Source organism: Trichechus manatus, unplaced genomic scaffold, assembly GCF_000243295.1.
Source record: "Trichechus manatus latirostris isolate Lorelei unplaced genomic scaffold, TriManLat1.0 scaffold00055, whole genome shotgun sequence".
In the NCBI taxonomy this organism is placed as follows: domain Eukaryota; kingdom Metazoa; phylum Chordata; class Mammalia; order Sirenia; family Trichechidae; genus Trichechus; species Trichechus manatus.
Window position 1 is genome coordinate 10,645,353 of NW_004443991.1, and position 22,127 is coordinate 10,667,479.

The 22,127-nt window shown below is 38.9% G+C and overlaps 1 protein-coding gene across 13 annotated transcripts in view; it reads left to right on the forward strand.

The window, feature by feature from the left end:
• BBX (BBX high mobility group box domain containing) overlaps positions 1 to 22,127 on the forward strand; it is a 348,585-nt gene that overhangs the window by 207,116 nt on the left and 119,342 nt on the right. For all 13 annotated transcript variants that reach the window (XM_023732891.1, XM_023732886.1, XM_023732885.1 and 10 more), the window contains 2 exons: positions 11,731 to 11,901; positions 17,038 to 17,280. In XM_023732891.1, coding sequence (XP_023588659.1) covers positions 11,740 to 11,901; positions 17,038 to 17,280 — 405 coding nt within the window. In that variant the 5' untranslated portion in view covers positions 11,731 to 11,739. The remainder of the gene's footprint in view (positions 1 to 11,730; positions 11,902 to 17,037; positions 17,281 to 22,127) is intronic.

Consider the following 22,127-nt stretch of genomic DNA (forward strand, 5'->3'; position numbering starts at 1 on the left):
GTAGTGGGATGTAGATAAGGAAACAGGCTGTTTTAGTGTGACCTATCAGTGTAGGGTGCTATGGGAGCAAGTAGGGGGCTCCTCTTTCAGACTAGAAAGGGCCAACAGAGGCTTGAGGCAAGGTGTTAAGCTGCGCCTTGAAACAAGGATGGGTGTTCCACTGAGAGGAGGTCACATGGTGGAGGCTGGCTGGGAGGCGGGAGTGCATGGCAGGTTCCAGGTGCTGGTATGTGGCTTGGCGCGGGTAGAGCTTTGAGAGTGAGCATGGAGTGAGTGAGCAGGGACCTGGTCTCAGGAAGAGTCTTGTATGTCATGTGAAGGAAGGAGTTTGGACTCTTTCCCTTTTGAAGAGATTTAGACAGGAGAAGTTCATGAGCAGATATTTGTAATGTGGAGAATTGAGGTCAGCACAGGTATAGCTAAGAAGACCAGACTGCTGAACAAGGGTGGAGGGTTTGAGAGAAGGAGATGACCTGTAGGAGGCAGAAGGGTCAGAACTTGTTTAGAGATTAGATGTTGGGGTGAGAAGCCAATTGATTTGAGTTTATGACTAGAAAGTAGAAAAGATACGTATGTGCTTCCCGGATGTTTATGTGAAGGGAGGGAATGTCCAGTTCCTATTCACCAGATTTTGGCATACTTCCCAGGGATATTGTGGAGGCAGAGGCCTGGCCCAGGCAAGGTATTTTCTCTGAGAGGCTAGAAATCAAAGATGTAATTGAATCATAGTGAGGTAGAGAAGCCAGAGCCTGTGGCCGGCAGCAGAGTTGAAAGGAATTGTAAGTGCTTTCTAGGAAATTAATCCTGGAATTTAGAACCGAGAAGATTAGGAACAAGTCAGTAAGTAAAGTACAAGGTGAGGTCCTTGAACAAGTGATGGCACCAGGTGGGCCCTGCTGTGTGGCTTGAGGCTAGGCAGTCTCCTGGCATGATGGCTGGAAGCCAGTTTGTCCACAGTAAAAGGACCAGCTAAGGAGGAGGGAGACTTAGAGAGGACTTTAGATCAGATTGTATTTAGACCAAAGATATTAGTGTAGAAGGAACTGTTTGTTGACAGTTCATCAAAGAGCAAAAGAAACTGAAAACTAATGGCTCAGGGCAGCAGGAAGGAAGTGAGATAAACACACAGACTGGGAGAGAGGGAAGGAGTTGACCTTGGATCTCTGCCTCTGAGAGAAGAGAGAAGAAGAAACAAGTCTTGAAATTGGTAGGGCAGGGTGGGAAGTTGGAAGGGCTTACGTATAATGACCCTGTTTACCAGGAGGTAAAGCCATTTTCTTAGAATGACCAGGGTTGTGGTGGGAATAATAGTATGGAGAAGTGATGAAAATCTCGGGCTCTGGGATAGAAGTCCTGGGTTTGAATCCTGGCCCCAGTATGTGCTGGCAGAATGGCCTTGAGCATGTTGCTTAAGCTTTGTAATTCTCAGGTTTTTCATATATATATAATGTGATAATTATTGTCCCTTTCTTCAAGAGTTTATCCAGGATCAAAGAAATTAATTCATGTAAAGTGTTGAACATGTAGCAAATGTTCAATAATGTTTATTATTATTAAACAAAGAAACAAAAAAAATGCCAACCCCCTTGCCGTTTTGTCGATTCCGACTCACAGCAACCCTGTAGGACAGAGTAGAACTGCCCCATAGAGTTTCCAAGGAGTGACTGGTGGATTTGAACTGCCGCCCTTTTGGTTAGCAGCCCAGCTCTTAACCACTGCAAAGGCAATAATGTATAATGGCTAAGAAGCCAGACCTCCTGAGTTCAAATAGTGCCGCCACCAGTTATGTGCTAATGATATGACCTTGGATATTATAAATCTATCTGTGTCTTAGTGTTCTCATGAATAAAAAGGGCATGCTAATAGTCCTCACCTCATAGGCTTGTTGTGAGTTAAGAGAGTTCACAAATACAAAACACTTAGCTTTTGGCACATAGGAAGCTATATATGTGGTATCTCTCATCATTATTATCATCACTATCATCAATATGGGTTGAGGACAAACTTGAGAATTTGTAATGGATACTGTAGGGACTGAGCGCAGGCCTGGGAGAGAAGAGAGAAGACCGTGTGGAATCAGAAGGCAGGTGTAGCAAACGGTGCACACCAGCCTGGCAGGAGAGTGGAGGAGGCTTGGAGGAGGGGGATAAGTTCAATGGGAGGTAAGGTTGGACATTTTAACTCCCATAGCCCATTGCTTACCAGGTGATCAATAAATATGTGTTCAACTGCATTGACAATAATGAGAAGAAGACTCCCATGATCTTGATTTCTTGTGCTTCAACTTGTCAATGTGATAATTGTGTCCTTTTCATGTATTAAATGCATGTAATTAAGATCTTTGTTAATTTATAAACTGAAAGAGGCAAAACTTGTCTACTAGGCTTGTTGAATAATAACAATGTGATAACTTTAATTAAGAATGTAAACACCACCGTAAAATGATAGGAAAACAAAAAGTTGGGCTTTTAGGGGTTGGGGTAGGGAACATTTCTTAGCCTTTTACTAAATTCTCTATGTAAATAGCTTTTTGTCCCTTTTGTCACCTTATCTCTTTCAGGGTAGCTGTTGTCTCTACCTGTAGCTTAGAGCAGCGTTGCATTTTGAGTACATGCTGAGTTCTTCTAAGGCTAAGTGTCATGGAGTGCAGTTACTAGAGATCTTACAAATACCTATGCCTTCATGAGATAAGGTGGAGAGACCAGGACTGCCAGTATAACTAAGTCCTTTAAATAGTAGATGCGTTATTAGTATTCATGAAGAGCATATAGATACCATCTTGACAGAGTTAAAGTTTCAACTTGCAAAGCGACTTCTTTTCAATAAGGAGCACATTTAAAGACACTTTTTGCATGAATAGAGTGACTGAATTGCTTCTAAAATGAGAGTTATTACTTTATTGAATGAGATAGTTTTTATTTAATCTGTCTGCAGTTTAGAATTGTCATTAGAATTATAATAAATAATAATGATTAGCACTTGTAGGGCTTTTATCTTCAAAGAGCTTTATAGTTAATCTAGTTTGTCACTTGGAGTCATGGGAGACGTGTACTTGCTATTTTACAGTGAATCCCTGGAAGTGTTCATTTTTCCAGCCTCTCGGTGCCCCTTTTTGGTACTTCATAGCCTCTAAGCTATTTTTCTATGGGAAATGCTCAGAGAGTTGGATTTCAGGGCCGTTAAGATCTGAGCGCTCCTTTTCCTAGGTAAGAGTTTGGCCCCTTGAGTTAAACTTCCTGGTTCCATTCCCAGCTCCTCTCTTGCTAACTGTGTGACCCTGAGCAAGTTACTGTACTCAACTCTCAGTTTGTTCAAGTGGGATTCATAGTAGTACCTGCCTCAGAGGGTTCTTGTGAGGATTAAATGAGATAATGAATGTTACTCACGTGCTAGACCTAAGAATGTCAAGTGTGGTCAAAGCTAACAGCAAAGAGTGATAGATTTTGACTTGGGGTTTTCACAGAAGGCTTTAAAGAGGAAGGGATATTTGACCTGGGCCTTGGAGGATGAGAAGAACTTGGATAGAAAACGGGAGGAAATGAATTCCAGGCTAAGGTCTCTGCATAAGCAAAGGGAAGTGACATGGCATGGTTGGTTGGTGAAGCTTAGGGTGAAAAGGAGTAAGACTTCGGAGCTGGGGTGTTTAGTTCCCTCTGTGGTAGCAGGTCTCCCTGAAAGATTGAAAGCAGGGAGGAAGTGTTTTAGTCAGTCCAATTTGTGTGGAAGCTGTAGAGCTGCCACTATGGTACCATCTCTTTGGACTGCCCTTTCCTCCCCTCTGTAGACTGTGGAGAAAGCTGTGAAGCTTTGTAGTCTTAGTTGGACTCAGAAGAGGCCTTACTTGTGTTAGAATGCGTGCTTGTCTAACGATGAGGTTTCATGGGTTTCCCTTACTTTCCCCTGTTTCATTGGGTCTGAATTTCCATTTAATAGGCTTTGAATGGGATTTGATTGAACATTTAGAAAACAGTTTAAATTCTAAAATACCCCTGTGACACAGAGTTAAATTCATACTAATATTTGAAGACTGAAGGGTTCTCATTGCCTAAGTTGTAAGACAAGACAATGGAAATACTGAGAGGCTCTTATTCACGAAATTTATGATCTTACCAATGCACTGTTTCTGACTGTGTATCACTCAGACAAAGAAAAGGAAACTCTCCATTTTTCTTTTTAATTTTTTGAGTCTGGAGATGATATTGTCTGGGAAGCACGTGGGCCACTGTCAGATGGGAGACAGCTGTGCTCTCCTTTGAACAGCATCTTAGGCTGGGTATAAGGAAGCAGGTGCTGCCTGTTAAAACCATGCTGCCTCTAAAAAGCATATGAGTAAAGAGGGAGAGTGAGCTAACATTGACAGAGAACCTTCTAGGAGCCTGGTACTGTCTGGATATTATGTATGTGTTCTCACAGTAGAGTTGTTATTACTCAGTTTTATCATAGGAGGAAAGCTTGGCCAGATTAATTACTTTCCAACAAGTATGGTAGAGGCAGAATTCTAAACAAGGCCTGTCAGACTCCACTGTCCATTTGTTGTTAAGCATTGTGTTTGCTTTTTACTACTTCTGTCTTCTGTAAATTTCTCTAAGAGTTTAACCTCAATAAAGGTCCTCATAAATGGCTTCCTGCATTTGAAGAATACAGTTAAATGAAGTCTTTCCTAACTTATCACCAAGTTAATTTACATTAAGTTCAGTATAATGAATATCTAAATTGGGATCACTCATCCTGGCATAGAAAGGGGCACACATGGTTTGGTTTGTTTTTACAGTATTTTGCAGAAGGACCTTCAGCCTCCATTATTTGACAATCTCAGCAGCATTATTTGATGACATTGAGTCTTTTGAGTGCAGTATCTATTTATATTTGAATTACCTGGTACCAGTTATTCTAGGATAGATCTTGAAATGTTCTTTTTGACCATGAATGCAATGGCATTCCTCTTCAATTTATCATTCCTGGTATAGCAGACCATATGACTGTCCAATCTAAAATGGCCAATACCAGTCCATTTCAGCTCACTAATGCCTAGGATATCGATCTTGAAGCATTCTGTTTCACTTTTGACAACTTCCAATTTTCCTCGATTCATAGTTCATACATTCCAAATTCCAATTATTAATCGATGTTTGCAGCTGTTTCTTCTCGTTTTGAGTCTTTCCACATCAGCAAATATAGGTTCTGAAAGCTTTACCGCATCCACGTCATTAAAATTGACTCTACTTTGAGGAGACAGCTCTTCCCTGGTCATATTTTGAGTGCCTTCCAACCTGAGGGGCTCATCTTATGGCACTGTATCAGAGTGTTCTGCTGCTATCCATATGGTTTTCTCTGGCCAATTTTTTTTTCAGAAATAGATTGCCAGGTCCTTTCTAGTCTCTAAATCTGGAAGCTCCACTGAAACCTGTCCGCTGTGGGGGATGGTGCTAGTTAAAAAGAACTTCATCATCTATCCTGAAGAACAACACCATCAGTGATAGGATAATATCCATACACCTACTAGGAAGACCAGTTAATATGACTATTACTCAAATTTACACACCAACCACTAATGCCAAGAATGAAGAAATTGAAGATTTTTACCAACTTCTACAATCTAAAATTGATCAAACATGCGATCAAGATACATTTATAATTACTTGTGATTAGAATGTGAAAGTTGGAAACAAAGAAGAAAGATCAGTAGTTGGAAAATACGGCCTTGGTGATAGAAATGACACCAAAGATTGCAGGATAGAATTTAGCGAGATCAATGAGTTATTCATTGGAAATACATTTTTTCAACAACATAAGCATAGACCTCGCCAGATGGAATACACAGGAATCAAATCAGCTACATCTTTGGAAAGAGATGATGGAGAACTCAATATCATCAGTCAGAACAAGGCCAGGGGCTCACTATAGAACAGAACATCAGTTGCTCATATGCAAGTTCAAGTTGAGGCTTAAGAAAATTAACACAAGTTCATGAGAGCCAAAGTACAACTTTGAGTATATCCCACCTGAATTTGGAGACTATCTCAAGAATGGATTTAACTCATTGAACACTTGATGACCAAAGACCAGACGAGTTGTAGGATATCAAGGACATCATACATGAAGAAAGCAAAAGGTAATTAAAAAGATAGAAAAGAAAGACCAAAATAGATGTCAGAAGAGACTCTGAAACTTGCTCTTGATTGTAAAGTAGCTAAAGTGAATGGAAGAAATGATGAAGTAAAAGAGCTGACAGAAGATTTCAAAAGGTAGCTCAAGAAGACAAAGTATAGTGTTATAATGAAATGTGCAAAGAACTGGAGTTAGAAAACCAAAAGGGAAGAATATGCTTGGCGTTTCTCAAGCTGAAAGAACTGAAGAAAAAATTCAAGCCTTGAGTTGGCAGTATTTTAGGAATCTATGGGCAAAATGTTGAACGACACAGGAAGCATCAAAAGAAGATGGAAGGAATACACCGAGTCACTGTACCAAAAAGAATTGGCCGACATTCAGCCATTTCAGAGGGTAGCATATGATCAAGAACTGAGGGTACTGAAGGAAGAAGTCCAAGCTACACTGAAGGCATTGGCAAAAAAAAAAGACTGCAGGAATTGACAGAATACAAACTGAGGTAATGGATGCAGCACGGGAAACACTCACTTATCTATGCCAAGAAATTTGGAAGATAGCGACCTGACCAACCAACTGAAAGAGATCCATATTTGTACCCATCGCAAAGAAAGATGATCCAACAGAAAGAGGAAGTTATCAAACAATATCATTAATATCACACACAAGTACAGTTTTGCTGAAGATAATTCAAAAACAGTCGCAGCAGTACATACGGGGAACTGCCAGAACATCAAGGTGGATTCAGAAGTGAACGTGGAACGAGGGATATTATTGCTGATGTCAGATGGATCTTGGCTGAAAGCAGAGAATACCAGAAAGATATTTTATTGACTATACAAAGGCATTCAACTGTGTAGATCATAACAGATTACGGATAACATTGCGAAGAATGGGAATTCCAGAACACTTAATTGTGCTCATTCTGTACTTAGACCAAAGAGGCAGTTGTTCGAATAGAACAAGAGGCTACCGTGTGATTTAAAATTAGAAAAGGCCTGTGTCGGGGTTGTATCCTTTCAACATACTTATTCAGTTTGTATGCTGAGTAAATAATCCGAGAAACTGGTCTATATGAAGATCTCAGCCTCAGGATTGGAGGAAGACTCATTAACAACCTGCGATATGCAGATGACACAACTGTGCTTGCTGAAAGTGAAGACTTCACTGATGAAGATCGAAGACTATAGCCTTAGTGTGGATTTCACTTCAATATAAAGAAAACAAAAATCTTCACAACTGGACCAATAAGCAACATCATGATAAAGAGAGAAAATAAGTTGTCAAGGATTTCATTTTACTTGGATCCACAAGCAACACCTATGGAAGCAGCAGTCAAGAAATCAAACATCAGATTGCATTGGGCAAATCTGGTGCAAAAGACCTCTTTAAATAGTGTTAAAAAGCAGAGATGTCACTTTGAGGACTAAGGTGCACCTGACCCAAGCCATGGTATTTTCAGTTGCCTCATATGCGTGCGAAAGCTGGACAGTGAATAAGGAAGACTGAAGAAGAATTGATGCATTTGGATTATGGTGTTGGCAAAGAATATTGAATATACCATGGACTACCAGAAGAATGAACAAATCTGCCTTGGAAGAAGTACAGCCAGAATGCTCCTTAGAAGCGAGAATGATGAGACTTTGTCTCACATACTTTGGACATGTTATAAGAAGGGACCAGTTCCTGGAGAAGTACATCATGCTTGGTAAAGTAGAAGGTCAGCGAAAGATAGGAAGACCTTCGACAAGATGGATTGACACAGTGGCTGCAGCAGTGGGCTCAAACATAACAGTGATTGTGAGAATGATGCAGGACTGGGCAGTGTTTTGTTCTCTCGTACATAGGGTCACTATGAGTCAGTATTGACTGGACGACAGCTAACAACAACAGTTATTTTAGCATCTTTAATGCAGAATGAATAATGACCCTTTTTGAAATAAAGTCCACTTACTGCTTCGTTTATTACATATAGATTGTTAGCTTAATTTGCTCTTATTCACGAACGATAAGTAAACTTTAGATGTGTGGGGGCTTTAGTTGCAGAATAATTACAAGATTGATCTTTAGTCAGTTTTGTCAATTTTTCCTCCTCCTTGTTGTATAAATAAGATTAGTAATAGAGTTTTCTCAGAATTCCGCTTTCTTTGCTCTCATCTTTTCTTTTCCTTTTCCTTTTTTTGGTCACCTTTTCTTTCATTTTTCTCTCTTGCCTTCTAGCTACTTCTGAATGATAATCAGGGCATCACTGCCTCCCGCAGTTTTGCCTTCTTTCAACAATTTAAAAATGTATCCATAAGGAATTAAAGGGTAATTAAATAGATATAAGTTATTAAACTTCCAGTTTATAGTTTGAGGTATTTTGTAGTCAATTAGATCAATTATATTTTTTTTGACTGTTTTGCCAAGGTGTACTATATCCAGTTATTCATTTATTCATCTTTTCATTCATGCTAAAAATGTTTATTTTGTACCTGCTTTATACCAGGCATGGTGCTAGGAGTTATCAAACTTCTTTCTCCCCCAGCCCATGTGGCTGGTGGTTCTTACACACCACACACCACCTTGGTCTGTATATCAGAGTTATACATAATTTTTAGCCCCTCTTTTTCTCCACTCAGGAAAGGGTATCTGGATTCAAGGGGTTGAGAGGTGGTATGGTTGACTTTGAAACCACTCCGGTATACAAAAATAATGAATCACTGCCACAGTTCAGTGCGAGGGTTTATATGGCTGATTGTGATATCCTTCACAAATGATCTTGATGTTATGGTGTGCCAGAATGCTTCTGAGAGTATAAAAATAAAGTCTTGGGCCATCAAGGAAATGGCCTAGTGAGGGAGGTAGGATGTACACAAATAATTGTAATACAAGAGAAAGTGTGGTAAGTGCATTAGCAATACAAAGTCTTATTAGTGTATTTCAGGGGAGGAGATTAATTTTGCTAGTATTAGAAAAGACGTACTATCTGAAGTGGTATATTGGCTACATGGAAAGAATTATAGTAGTCAGGTATGAACATGATTATTTGGAACTCAAAAGCCATATACATCACCCATTAATTTGATTCTTGATACTCTATTTTTATTTGAGTATTGAAATTATACATGTATACACAATTATACATGTATACACAATTATACACACATAATTAAATAGTATAGTCAGAATCTTTGGGGCTAAATGATGTATTTTCCTCTCAGCACTGGCAGTCACTTGCCCTCCTCCAGTTATTAACAGCTGCCTGATTAGTAGTTTTCCACTGATTTCTCTTACTATTTAAAAAATGTGTTACTGTAAAACATTGGGCCCCCAGTATGGGTTTAATTACCACTCAGGGCACTCATCCTAAGCTATGAAAATACGCATTTCCTCTTCTCTCTGTGTATAGCATTGGTATTTCTGGAATTGGGTTACCTGTGCCACGTTTTGTTTGTAGGTAGAATGGCAATTGTTAAACGGTCTATCGGTTCATGGGAAATCTTTGTATTTTTGTTAAGAGCACACCAGATACCTAATTCCGTTTAGAGTTTTCAGTAACTTCTTGTACTCTTGAGGCAGCCACGTGAGTCATGTAGTTGCTTCAGATATTCAGCAGAAGTTTCTTGCTAAGAAATCCACAGGAACATGTTTTTCTTTTCTTCCTCCTTTTTTTCTTTTTTGACTAGGTATAGCTTTTAATAAATTTATGATGATTTTTATCAAAAAGAAGATTTTATTAAAATGTGGATTTTAATTGCAGTACAAGAAATAATCCAAATGTTCATTAATAGTGAAATGATTTTTAATATTACATATTATTTAAAAATGTGAGTGATCAAAGTGTATTGACCTAGAGAGAAGAGCATGATATATGGAATTTAAAATGTATTTTAAGGGCTATGTGTACTAATATGTTTATATATTTTAGAAGATGTAGAATGATATAATTCCTAAGGACACTGAAATTGGTCAAGCGGGAAGATTATTAGCAGAACAGAATCCAGCTATAGACTCATGCATATATGACACGTTAGTGTAGGATAAAAGTGACATTTCAAAGCAATGGGAGAAAGCTGGGTTATTTAATAAATGATATTGGGACAGTTGCTAGCTATTTGGAAGAGAAGAATAAGCTAGATTTCCTACTTCACTCCTTTTTTGAGAGTGGATTCCAGATTTATAAAATATTTAATTTTTTAAATTAAATCATACATGTTCTAGGAGAAAATATTAGTATTTTTTAAATTTTGGTGTGAGGAAGACCTAAGCATGATCCAAAATCCAGAAACTATTCAGGTAGTTGGATAAATTTGCCTAAGGCATATTGTTTCAAAGACTTGAGAACTGGATGATTCTTGAAAATACATGTTCATGGACCCCAGTTTCAGCAACATAGCATTAAAAGTTTAATGGTATAAACTTTGCCAGCATTTGGAACAATACACACATATACTGACCAAGAGGCCGCTACCCAGTGATTTCAGCAACCATGTTTGTGTTGGTAATGGCATCGGTATTCATGTACCATTGAAATTGATAGTATTTAACTGTATTGTTTGAATTTTTACATTTGTATGTATAAACAGTAATTTATATATTAATGGTACTTCAAATGAATGAATGAGAAGTAAATCAGAAAAAAGTTGTGAGAAGACATAAGAAACTGACATTTGTGGTTACCTCTGTGCTGCAAGGCTGGGCGTGATGAAAGAGGCAAACCTCTTTTTAGTTTATAACCTTCTAGACTGTTTTCACTTTTATAATAGGAAATGGTGTTGCTTTTATCATCAAAAAAAAACTCTTTATGTCAATAAAAGTAATTTGGAATTTGAGGCTTCTAAAAGATTTTGTCACATGCATACCCATGCCCTGGCGAAGGCTTGACTGTTTCAGCCAATCACCCATTAGAGGAAAAAGAATTCTAGAGAGCAAATTATTTTACCACATTGTTATGCATACATAGTGGCGAGAGGTGAAGGTGTTTGTGATCCATTGTGTCCCAGGGGCCCAGAGGGGCTCACTCCCCCAGGTGACCTCCAGTGTGCTGCTCCAGTGAGTCCTTGCAGGATGCATACAGCTGACTTGAAAAAAGTGTGTCATCTTATGAAGTAGTTTTATTTTAAATCCAAAACATTGATTCTTACAAATTATTAATTTTAATAATTTTATGAGCATGGATTTATTATAGTGTAGAATATAAAATTAATGTAAGTTATAGTAAAATAGGAGCCATCTCCTGTTTTACATATGGAGGCCATTTCTGACAGCACCTGCACCTTGGGAAGCATTTTTCATGCTTCTCTGGTGGAAAACTTGAGAAACACTGCCCTGAGTAAATATGAACAGTTGAAGGTAACTTGTAATTATCCTAAAGCTTTATTTGGGTTTTAAGTTTTGGAGTTACAATGTGGAAGGAAGTAGATTTCATAAAAGGCAAATTTTATTAACTCAATTTAGCCCACTAAAATGAATGTTTGATTACGTATTTAAGATTCTCACTGAATCCGGTAAATGTCTGAGCTGGTAGATAGTTTAGTCATTAAAACTATAATCCAATTAAAGCTAAGGGAGCTAAATAAACTAATTTTAGTCAAATTTACTTTGATTTCCCTCTGCTTCTCTTTTTTTTTCCCCCCACCACAGGTCACAGTAATGAAAGGCAATAATAGAAATAAAGATCATTCAGCAGAAGGAGAAGGGGCTGGAAAACGACCAAAACGAAAGTGTCTGCAGTGGCATCCATTGCTAGCAAAGAAACTTCTTGACTTTTCAGAAGAGGAGGAAGAGGAAGACGAAGAGGAGGATATTGATAAGGTACGTCCTCCATTTATGGTAGAATGTGAAAGTTCATTCGTGCACTCACAATATACTAGACACTGCAGTGAGCGTGTACTGTAGGAGCAGGCTTCACACTGGTTCAAACCCCTGCTGAGAGTTTTCATTTCCACCCCAGATATACTGAATCAGAATCTACAGTTTAACAAGATCCCCAGGTAATTCTTATGTATAAAAATTTTTGAGAAAACCACTGCTGTACTAGTCGTTCTCAGATCGGGGCCTAACCAGCAGCTTTAGCATTGCCTGGGAACTTGTTAGAAGTACAAACTGATTCAAAGCCCAGGAGAGATGCATTTCTGACATCTGTATGATTTGAATCCTATTTAACTATTTAACTTACATTTTAATTCTAATTACTGATTATTCTTAAACTATCTGTACCTCCTAACAGTTTAGACTAAAACAGATCCTTCTTAAATAGGATTTCTGTCAATTAATTAATAATTTTCAAGTAATATTCAAATAAAATGTGGTGTGCTTGCCTGGCACCCACCCCGCTAATCCTCTGGACTCTTCCTTAGCTTCTAGCCCAGCCCTGCCACCACAGGCAGTCTCAGAACTGCTCTTAGTCTTCATCCCCGTGGCCTTCCTAGCATCTGGCTCCCCTCACCCCACCAAGCCTCTGTGATCAGTCAGTCTTCCAGGTTCCCTGCTCTGACTTCACAGCTGAGCAGCCACTCTGTTTAGAAAGACGAACCACCAAGCCTGCGATTTCAGAAAGTCACACGTTCCTCCAGCCTGGCTGGCTCCTCTTCATCATTGAGGTCCCAGCACAAGGGCCCTACCTCCCCCTGCCCCCCAGAGGGACTGGCCCTAACCATCTCTGAAATGTCCCAACACCCAGCTCATTCCATTTCAAAGGACTGCCTTCAGAGCACTTACTACTCTTTGCCATGCATTTAGCTGTTTACTTCTTTATGTCTGTCTTCCCAGACTAGAATATAAGCTCAATAAGAATAAGATCCTTCTTACCTCTGTGTCATCTCCTCTTTTTCCAGAACCTAGAATGGAACTTGGCACATAGATAACTTGCTGAATGAAGGAATAAATGAATACAAACTTTACAGATGTATGTTTTTCATATTCTCCAGGCCTTTCACTACCCATGTCAGTCTTTTTCATGATTTGGTCAGCTGCCTCTTCCACTTGTCTCAGACATCCTCTCTGGATTCCCTTGACGATCTCTCTTATTGGTGACCTTTTATTCTCTTTCGCAGAGATGATAGAGGCCACCAGAAATGAACTCCTTACAGCTTTCTCTACTCATCCACACACACAGCTTACCACACTCCCTACCCAAGTTTTTCTCCTTCTTTCCTATCTCACTCCTTTTACTCAAGGAAATTGCCCAGTTAATACTTACTTTGATCTTTCTGATACATTTACACCTGTTGATCCTTGGTTTTTGAGGCTGTCTCCTAGTTCCATGACAGCACTCACTCCTGGTTCTATTCCTGCCTTCCCAAGTCTTCCTTCTTAGTTTCTTTCAGTTAATTAAGCATTCCACTTTGGGCCCCTAATCTTAATTTATGTCTCCATCCTGGACCTGTCTCCTGAATTCTGGATTTGTATATCTGACTACATACTTGACATGTCCACTTAGATAGCTAATAAGAACCTCAGTTTTAATGTGTTCAAAACTAAGCTTTTCCAGTGAGTTTCTGTTTTTGGTGATGGAAAATATGGTGATGGATATTGGTGATGGTTGCACAACATGATTAATACAATTGGTCTCACCGAGTTGTACGCATGAGAAGTATTGAATTGGCAAATGTTGTTGTGTTATTATCTATATTTTTACAACAATTAAAAAAAATAAGATAATTTTGATTATCTCCTCTTGCATCTTCCTTTTCATAGTAAATAGCAACTCTTTAACATTCCAGTTAGTCAGACCTGAAACTTTGTAGTCATACTTCACTTCTTTCTTTCACTGCAGCCTCATATACATCTATCAGCAAATCTGTCAGCTATGCTTTCAAAATAGGACCCCTTCCATTTGACTCCTTCTTAACTCCACCACTGCCACCTTGATCCAAACCACCACCGTTTCTGACGTGGATCATTGCTTCCTGTTTGTCTCCCTGCCTCTGCCCTTGCCTCTCTATGGTCTGTTCTCAACAAAGGAGCCAAGGGGTTCTCTCAGAAATGTAAGGCCAGTGCCCACCCTCTGCTTCATGAGGGCAGGGACTCACTGCTGTACCCTCATCACCTAGAACAATGTCTGGTCCATAGTAGGTGCCCTACCAGTTGCTGTCAAGTCAATTTCAACTCTTGGCAACCCACGTGTGTCAGAGTAGAATGTGCTCTGTACTGTTTTCAGTGGCTGACTTTTCTGAAAAAAGCTGACGTCTGAGTAGACTTGAACCTCAAGCCTTTCAGTTAGCAGCTGAGCACATTAACTATTTGCACCACCCGGGGTCTCCAACCACTTTGCGTTCAGCCTGCCCAACACTAATCTTTCTGCTCTTCACCAGATCTAATTTCTCTTAGTTGAGAAAAAGTTTTCTGTTTTGTGTGAAAGAATCTGCTTCCCAAGCTAGAAACACTCTCCCCGTTCCAGCCTTCAGATCCAGTTAAATACCACTCACTTAGGTTCTACCTCATAAATAAATACTGTCTTTTTTCCCACTTCTCCATTCCCATTGCTATTGCCTTTTTTCAGGGCTCTTCCTTTCTTGCCTGGACAGCTAGAATAGACTTGTAACTTTTCTCTAGTTTATCTTACTTGTTCTTTATTCATATATTTATTTATTCACCTTTTTGGTGAATGAATTTAATGAAATAATTGTAATATTAGATGGTAGATTCCTTATTAAAATTTATTAATGCCCATGCTTAGCACAATAAAAAGTTGACAGTCTGTGTTAATCCCCCCAACAGTTTTGATTGGTTCCAAAAAGTCTGAAACCACTGGTTTACAGGATTAAGTGTGTGATTTTTGACGTGGCAGAGTATATCCTTCATGAGGTGGTTCTTACCTTCTTCTACAGCGTCATCTCCCAAATCCCTGTCCTCACGTTTTACCTACCTGTGCTGTTGAACTACGTGCAGTTGTTCAAATAAACCATTGAGCCTTCATCCCTGCCAGTTCCCAATTCTCTCCATTTTACTGCTTGGTACCTTCTGATTCCTCTGTCAAAATTAAGCTCAGACAACACCTCCTCTAGGGAGACGTCCCTGTGCCTCTTCCCCTTCAGTGGTTCTTCGCTATCTCACTGGTTCCTTGTTGCTGCCATCGCACTGCTTTGTAGTTTATTTGCTTCCATGTCTTTCTTCCCTCTCAACGCAGCCAGCTCCCTGGGCCAGGATCTTGTCTTATTTATCTCTTGATCCCAACTCTTGGCTTGAATTTTATAATTTAGTAACAGAATCAAAAGAATTATTCTTTTCAGAAGGGAAAATATAATTACTTCCTCAATCTACATAATAAATTTTTTATTTCTGATACTTCCTTCTTAGCTTTTGAGTCAGCTTCAGAATGCTAAGTAAATATCTCTTGAAATTGCAAATCATTGTTAATGATTGTATACATAATGAGGAAAATACATACGTAGTCTTCACTCCCAGTAATGATCCGTAATGTATTTCCAAATCAGATAGCTATGACTTTGAAATTTTTCTGTACTGCTTGTGTTTGAAGATAATTGATGGTTAATTAAATGCATTTGCAATACTTATTTAAACTTAAAAGACTTTTAAAAAATGCCAAATTGGATTAAGCTAGTGATTTGTCCCAGAATGTCTGTTTTACCAGCTGCCCCAATAAATACTGTAGAAAAGAAGATGGTTGCCCCCTAGAAGTGATTTTCAAAGTGTGGTCCTCAGGCTAGCAGCATCAGCATCACCTTACGAGAAATCATAAACTTGTTAGAAACGCAGACTCTCAAGGCCCACTCAGCCCTCCAGTATCAGAAACTCTGGGAACGGAGTCCAGTAATCTGTGTTTTAACAAGCCTTTCAGGGATTCTGATTCACACTCTAGCGTGAGAATCACTGCCCTGGTGTATAATGCAGACCAACAGCTACCCCGAGCCTTCTTAATTTTAACTCTGAAACTAGAAATTAAAGAAACGATTTTAGTAAGCACTCTGGACTTCTGCTCATGGTTCACATTGTTCCCAAGAAGCATCATAGAATCACATTTTAGCTTTAGAAGGTATTTAACAATCCTAAAACTTTTGGGAGTCTGTGATCAGAAATGCGCTTTAAGAAAAGTGTTCTGGCAGCTATGTGCAGGGAGTGTTGTAGAGCAGATTAAAGCAGGATGGCTAGGCCGAGGTGGCGGTCGGAATGAAACAGATGGGATGGACAGGAGCAAAGCTTTGCAGAAGTCAGCAGACCTTGACGACTGATTGAATGAAGTACTTAGGAAAAGGGAGGATTCAAAACTGATTTTGAAGGTTGAAGCCTAGGTAAGTTTATTCCTATCATCATAGCACTTCCCTAGACAAGAAAGTTTCATATTTACAAGCGTGAAAATTTAGAATGTAATTCTTCTTTCAAATAATCATGTTAACTAGGTATTTTGATTTTTACAGTAGGAGCTCCACTTTTGATCTGTGCAAAAACAGAGTAGTTTTTATTAGCTTTTCATTATCTGCTTTTTATGTTAAACATTTTCATATTATTAGCTGTAGAAAGTACTTCTGAATAGAAAGACAGAACTTTTATGTCGATGTTGTTAATAGTGAGAATCCATATTAATAAACCCAGAATGACTGGGTTTATTCATTCATTCAATAATTAGTTGAGTACTAATGTTGTGCCAGACATTGAGCTAGGCACTGTGGTTGCAAGAGTAAATGAGAGAACTTTTGTCCTCAAAGAGCTCACTGTTTAATAAGAGCCGAAAAATGTAAACAATTATAAGACAAAGTAATATATGCTATAATAGAGACATGCACATTTTGCTGTAGAAACTAAGCAGGAGGATACATCATAAGTTATTTACCGACCACTCTAAGTGGTTGAAATATTTTCTTTTTTTTGATTTATAAGTTTTTAAATGGGGCTAGGAAAAAAATTGCAATTTGTAAGTCAAGACTAATTGTTAAAGCAAAATTGTCCAAGGTGTATTAAACATTTGGCTCTCGCTTTGATTGTTAATAGGTTCAACTTCTTGGGGCCGATGGCCTAGAGCAAGATGTTGGTGAGACTGAAGATGATGAATCACCAGAACAGCGAGCCCGGAGACCAATGAATGCATTTCTCTTATTTTGCAAACGCCATCGCTCCCTTGTACGTCAGGAACACCCCAGGCTTGATAACCGAGGTGCTACCAAGATACTAGCTGATTGGTGGGCTGTTCTTGATCCAAAGGAAAAGCAGAAGTACACAGACATGGCCAAGGAGGTAGGTTGCAGTGACTAGGTGTTAATGGTGGCTATGAGCAACTGACCCTGAAACCCGCAGCCAGCTATGTGGAGCACCTGCTGAATATCTAGCAGCATGTACCAAAACCCACTGCCATTGAGTCAATTCCAACTCATAGTCACCCTAAAGAACAGAGTAGAACTGCCCCATAGGGTTTCCAAGGCTATAAATCTTTATGGAAGCAGATGACACATCTTTCTCTCATGGAGCAGCTAGTAGGTTCAAACCACCAACCTTTCAGTTAGCAGCCGAGGGCTTTAACCACTGCACCACCGGGGCTCCTAACAGCATGTAAGTGAATCCCAAATCAAGTGTTAGTTGAAAACATAAGACCCTTCTTTGTCCCTATTGCTGAGTTTTCAAGTCCACCCTGCAAATGTTGGTGGAGTTGCCAAGAGTGATATTACCAAGACATTTTTTCTCATTGGAGGTTGCGCCTCTGATTGACATAAGGGATTGGTTTATTATTAGCGATAATTAGCATCTCCACCCCTTTGCTGTTGCCCTCAGGAAATTGTTGGTGAATGTATTTAAGCTTTTCCAGGCTGTCAGAGAATGCCATGGTAAAGTTGAAGTGGGTTACTCGAGTTGTATCACGGGAAAGAGTCTTGACTTAGTTCAGATGCTAAATAGCTTTGTGACCGTGCATAAATCAATCCCTATGGGACTCAGCTTTTTTTTTTTTTTCCCCCCTTCTTTTAGTCAGTAGAATGAGGAAGTTGGATAAACATTTGTATCCTTTCCAGCTCTAGCATTTTTTGATTGTGTAATAAACATAATTATCAAGAGATATGCTTTGACTAGTTTCTGTTCTGTAGGTAGTGCAGCACGAATGTTTAAGCCAATAAATGAATGAATGGCCATAGAACAGGATGTGCCGTGTGATACGTGCACGCATGTAAACTCTGTGTAGGAAGTAGTTGGTGAGAAGCATACCACACAGGAAGGATATTCAGAGAGATGAGATGTTAACCAATTCCAAAATTTCTACAAAAATTGTAAACTGGTTTTAATCCTAAATTGATCTGGAATCAGCGTGAGATCATTGTGCATTTAAATGTATCATGTAGTAGGTTTAACCCTGAGTAAGGGAAAAAGCAAAGGAATATCATCATGCTTAAACTTCAAAGGAGTAATTCTAACATTATTTCTTCAGTGTTGCAGCTTGTGAAAAATCTCTCAATTCATGAAACCCCCTGCCACCCAAACATTTTGGTTAAGTTCTGTGAAGAAATGAACCCAGCAGGGCACAAAAAATTGAGTTGCAAGTGACACATTTTATTAGACATCTCAGTATGTGGAAAAATAGTTCTTTGAATTGCTGTGGTTTTATTGAGTTGTTATAACAAGCTAACATGGAACATAAAAATTTCTTACATAGTGTTCAGAGAAATTTGAACCTAGAATAAATGATTAGCATAGTTGCTATGTAATTAATGATGGCATAAGGCTACAGGAATTGACTGCTGTTAAAGATGGGATTTTAGCTATGTTGGGCATTCAGAAAAATTAAAATCAATTCCAATATCTTACATGATTTTAAATATTTCAATAGATTTCCACTAACAAAACAATAATCAGCAGTAAAACTTTCCCATTAAATAGCCTTATATTCTTTCCTTCTCATGTTTATATAGTAAAATAAACAATTATCTGAAACCTCTTAGGCAACTGCATTAGCTTCCTATATTTAAACACTTGAGTGTGTTTTAGATTGCTGTTTTTGGATAACGTGCAGCCTACCCCAAGTGTATTGTTTTCATTTTCTTAAATGCTGCTAATTTACAAACCCAATAGGTGGCCACTTTGAAGAGGAGGAAATATTTTCATACAGGAAACCCCTTACTTACTATTTAATCAGGTTCACAGTATTTGCCATTGTGGTGCTATAATATAATCTGCTAAGGTGTCCGCGTGCAGTCGGCTAAAAGTAGGGACCATAACTGGATGTTCAGCCTCATGACTTGCATTGTTTATAGTTGCTCTTAGGAAATAATGCTTCATTTCTAGTACAGGGTGCCTGTGGAATGTTCAGCTATTTCAAAATTATTATACAATTGCTTTCTTGTCGTAAGAGATACTTATTGTTTCCTGTTTATTTACTAGATTGTTCTGAAATTACATTAAAGTGCAAGGAATTATGCTGGGGACTTTTGTATTAATATTGCAGCCTTAATTGAGATGTCCGTTCAGTCAACAAATATGTATTAAGTGGCAGGTGCTAGTGATACAAGGCCAGTGATAAATACGGCCTCTGTTACCCCAGGCACTGCCAGTCAGTCATTTTTAAGACTGTTTTAGATGTATAACCTTGTAATTTTTAAACTCCAAGCTATAGGTGTTCTTTATTAGGTTCAAACCATATTCTTTCAGCATAGCGTGTATGGGTGAATGTGAATGCTTACATGATATTTGCCAATAACTATCCTGCCACTGTCAGAGTGAGAAATGCTTATTTTTTCTCTCTTTTTGTTTGTACATAAGGATAACTAATGAAGCATATTTTAAAAACAGGAGTATTTGTGAAAATTGTAGGTAATAATTAATACAACTTCTTGGAGAGAGATTCTTTTTGTACCTATTAGCTCATGAAAATTTCCTCTGAACTTCCCCTGCTCTTGATTGTCTTACATCGGTGCATCTAGTGAGAGGAAGCACCCATTCTGAGATTTGTTTTCAGTTTCTTGAATTATTACCCAGTACTAATTTGTGAGGATGGCGCAGGACCAGGCAGTGTTTTGTTCTGTAGTATGTAGGGTCGCTATGAGTCAGAACCGACTCGACGGCACGTAACAACAACACCAGTTTGCATTGTTGGAAAAAATGGTTGAAATAGAATTTCATGTTCTCTGATGAAATTTTGAAATTTGAATCTTATTAGAGCAGTAATTGGTTATAATTTGAAAATACTATCCTAAGGATACAGCATGGCCTGCTCTCTGAAGTTCAGCAGAGTACCTGGCTGTATGATGCTGTGGACGTTCACAGGTTCTGATTTCTGAACATGGAGCTGCCTGTCAGGAGGCCCAGAAGCAAGTTGACTTTTACCTTTAATGTCTTTATGTATGTACTCTTGTGAGTACAGGAATATGAGTTTCCACATTCCTGCCTGGGATAGAGCTGGAACCTTCCACGTGTCCCTTAAACTAATGATCATAATTAATTGACAGTTAATCTAGAGAATCAGACATCCTGACCTTCGGCTAGATCGGAATCAGTGCAGAGAGGCAGGGAGGATCTGGAAAGTTAAGACAATTTCGACTGATGGTTATAACACGGGTTTTGTTTGTTTTTTCTTTTTTGAGGATGAGAGGCGTTAGGCAGAAAGCATTCATTTATTGATTGATTTATTCTGTGCTCTATGTTTTATATAAGCACTTGTAAAGTCAGTTGTAACTATTCCCATTTGCAGAGCAAGAATCTAAGGCTCTGAGGGGTTGTGGTCTTGGCCAGTCATAGATTTAGTGAGTCATAGAACTGGTATATGCTTGACCCCAGTGCTGTTTTAATATATCACAAGTCAGAAGCAACTTAAGTGCATCAAGCGCAACTAACAACATCAACAGTGCTACCCCTGGGTCATACAAACCGTTAAGCAATCAACTGTTAACTGAGAGGTTGGTGGTTTGAATCCACTCAGAGGTGCCTGGTGATCTACTTCCAAAAGGTCACAGCCATTGAAAACCCAATGGAGTGCAATTCTACTCTGACAGACGTGGGGTTGCCGTGAGTTAGAATCAACTCCCCAGCAACTGGTTTGGTTTTTTAATGCTACCCTGGTAGAGGGTCAGTGAAAACAAGAGAAATCCTCAGTGAGACAGATTGACACAGTAGCTACAACAGTGGGTTCAAACATACCAATGATCATGAGGATGGCACAGGATGGGGCAATGTTTTGTTTTGTTATACATGAGGTCGCTGTGAGTCACAGCTGACAACTAACAGCAACAGTGCTACCCACTTTAGATGACTGGAAGATAAATAGATTAGGATTAAGTATGGCAAGAATGTTAACAATAAAATGTCATAGGTCTTACTGGAAGAGCCTGCTTGTGCTGGGGATGGGGGTGTTGTTGTGTGCCTTTGAGTTGATTTTGACTCATTTTGACCCCTATATGGCAAAGTAGAACTGCCTCGTATGGTTTTCTAGGCTGTAATCTTTATGGAAGCAGAATGCCTGGTCTTTCTCCCACAGAGCTGTTGGTGGGTTCTGACCGCCGACCTTTTGGTTAGCAGCTGAGCCCTTAACGATTGCACCACCGAGGCTCCTTCAGAAGAGGGTAGGTGACAGTATCTCAAGAAAGACTTTATGAAGTAGGTAGAATTTGGCCTGAGCTTTGGTATAGGATTCAGAGAGAAAGTCAAGGTTAAGAGCAGATGTGGGAAAGTAAGAACAATTTCAGAGCCAGAAAATTTGTTTTACCTGGAGCCTAGGGTATATATAGGGGAGTACCAGCAAATGATGATGTAAAAGTTAATAAGGCAAACTTCGTGGGAGACAAGAGCTTGAAGGTTTAGTTGTCTGCCAGTAAAACAGCTGTGGAATTAAATGCAGTAAGATGGAATTGTGAATGTTAGTATCTATTATTATCAATTCTCTGGGAAGAATTTTTATCACCACAAAACTCCAGTGAAGCTTTTAGTGATTAGTTTTTCCTTCCTATTTCTTCAAAATAAGGTTAATCTATTTTTGATTTTTTATTTGCACTTGGGATAATTTTTGTAAAGTCCACTTATTCCTTTGTTTTGGTCTCATTGGAAATGAATTTTTCTCTAAAGAAAATATACTCTCATTTTCTCTATATTATAATTCTGGAGAACTTTGT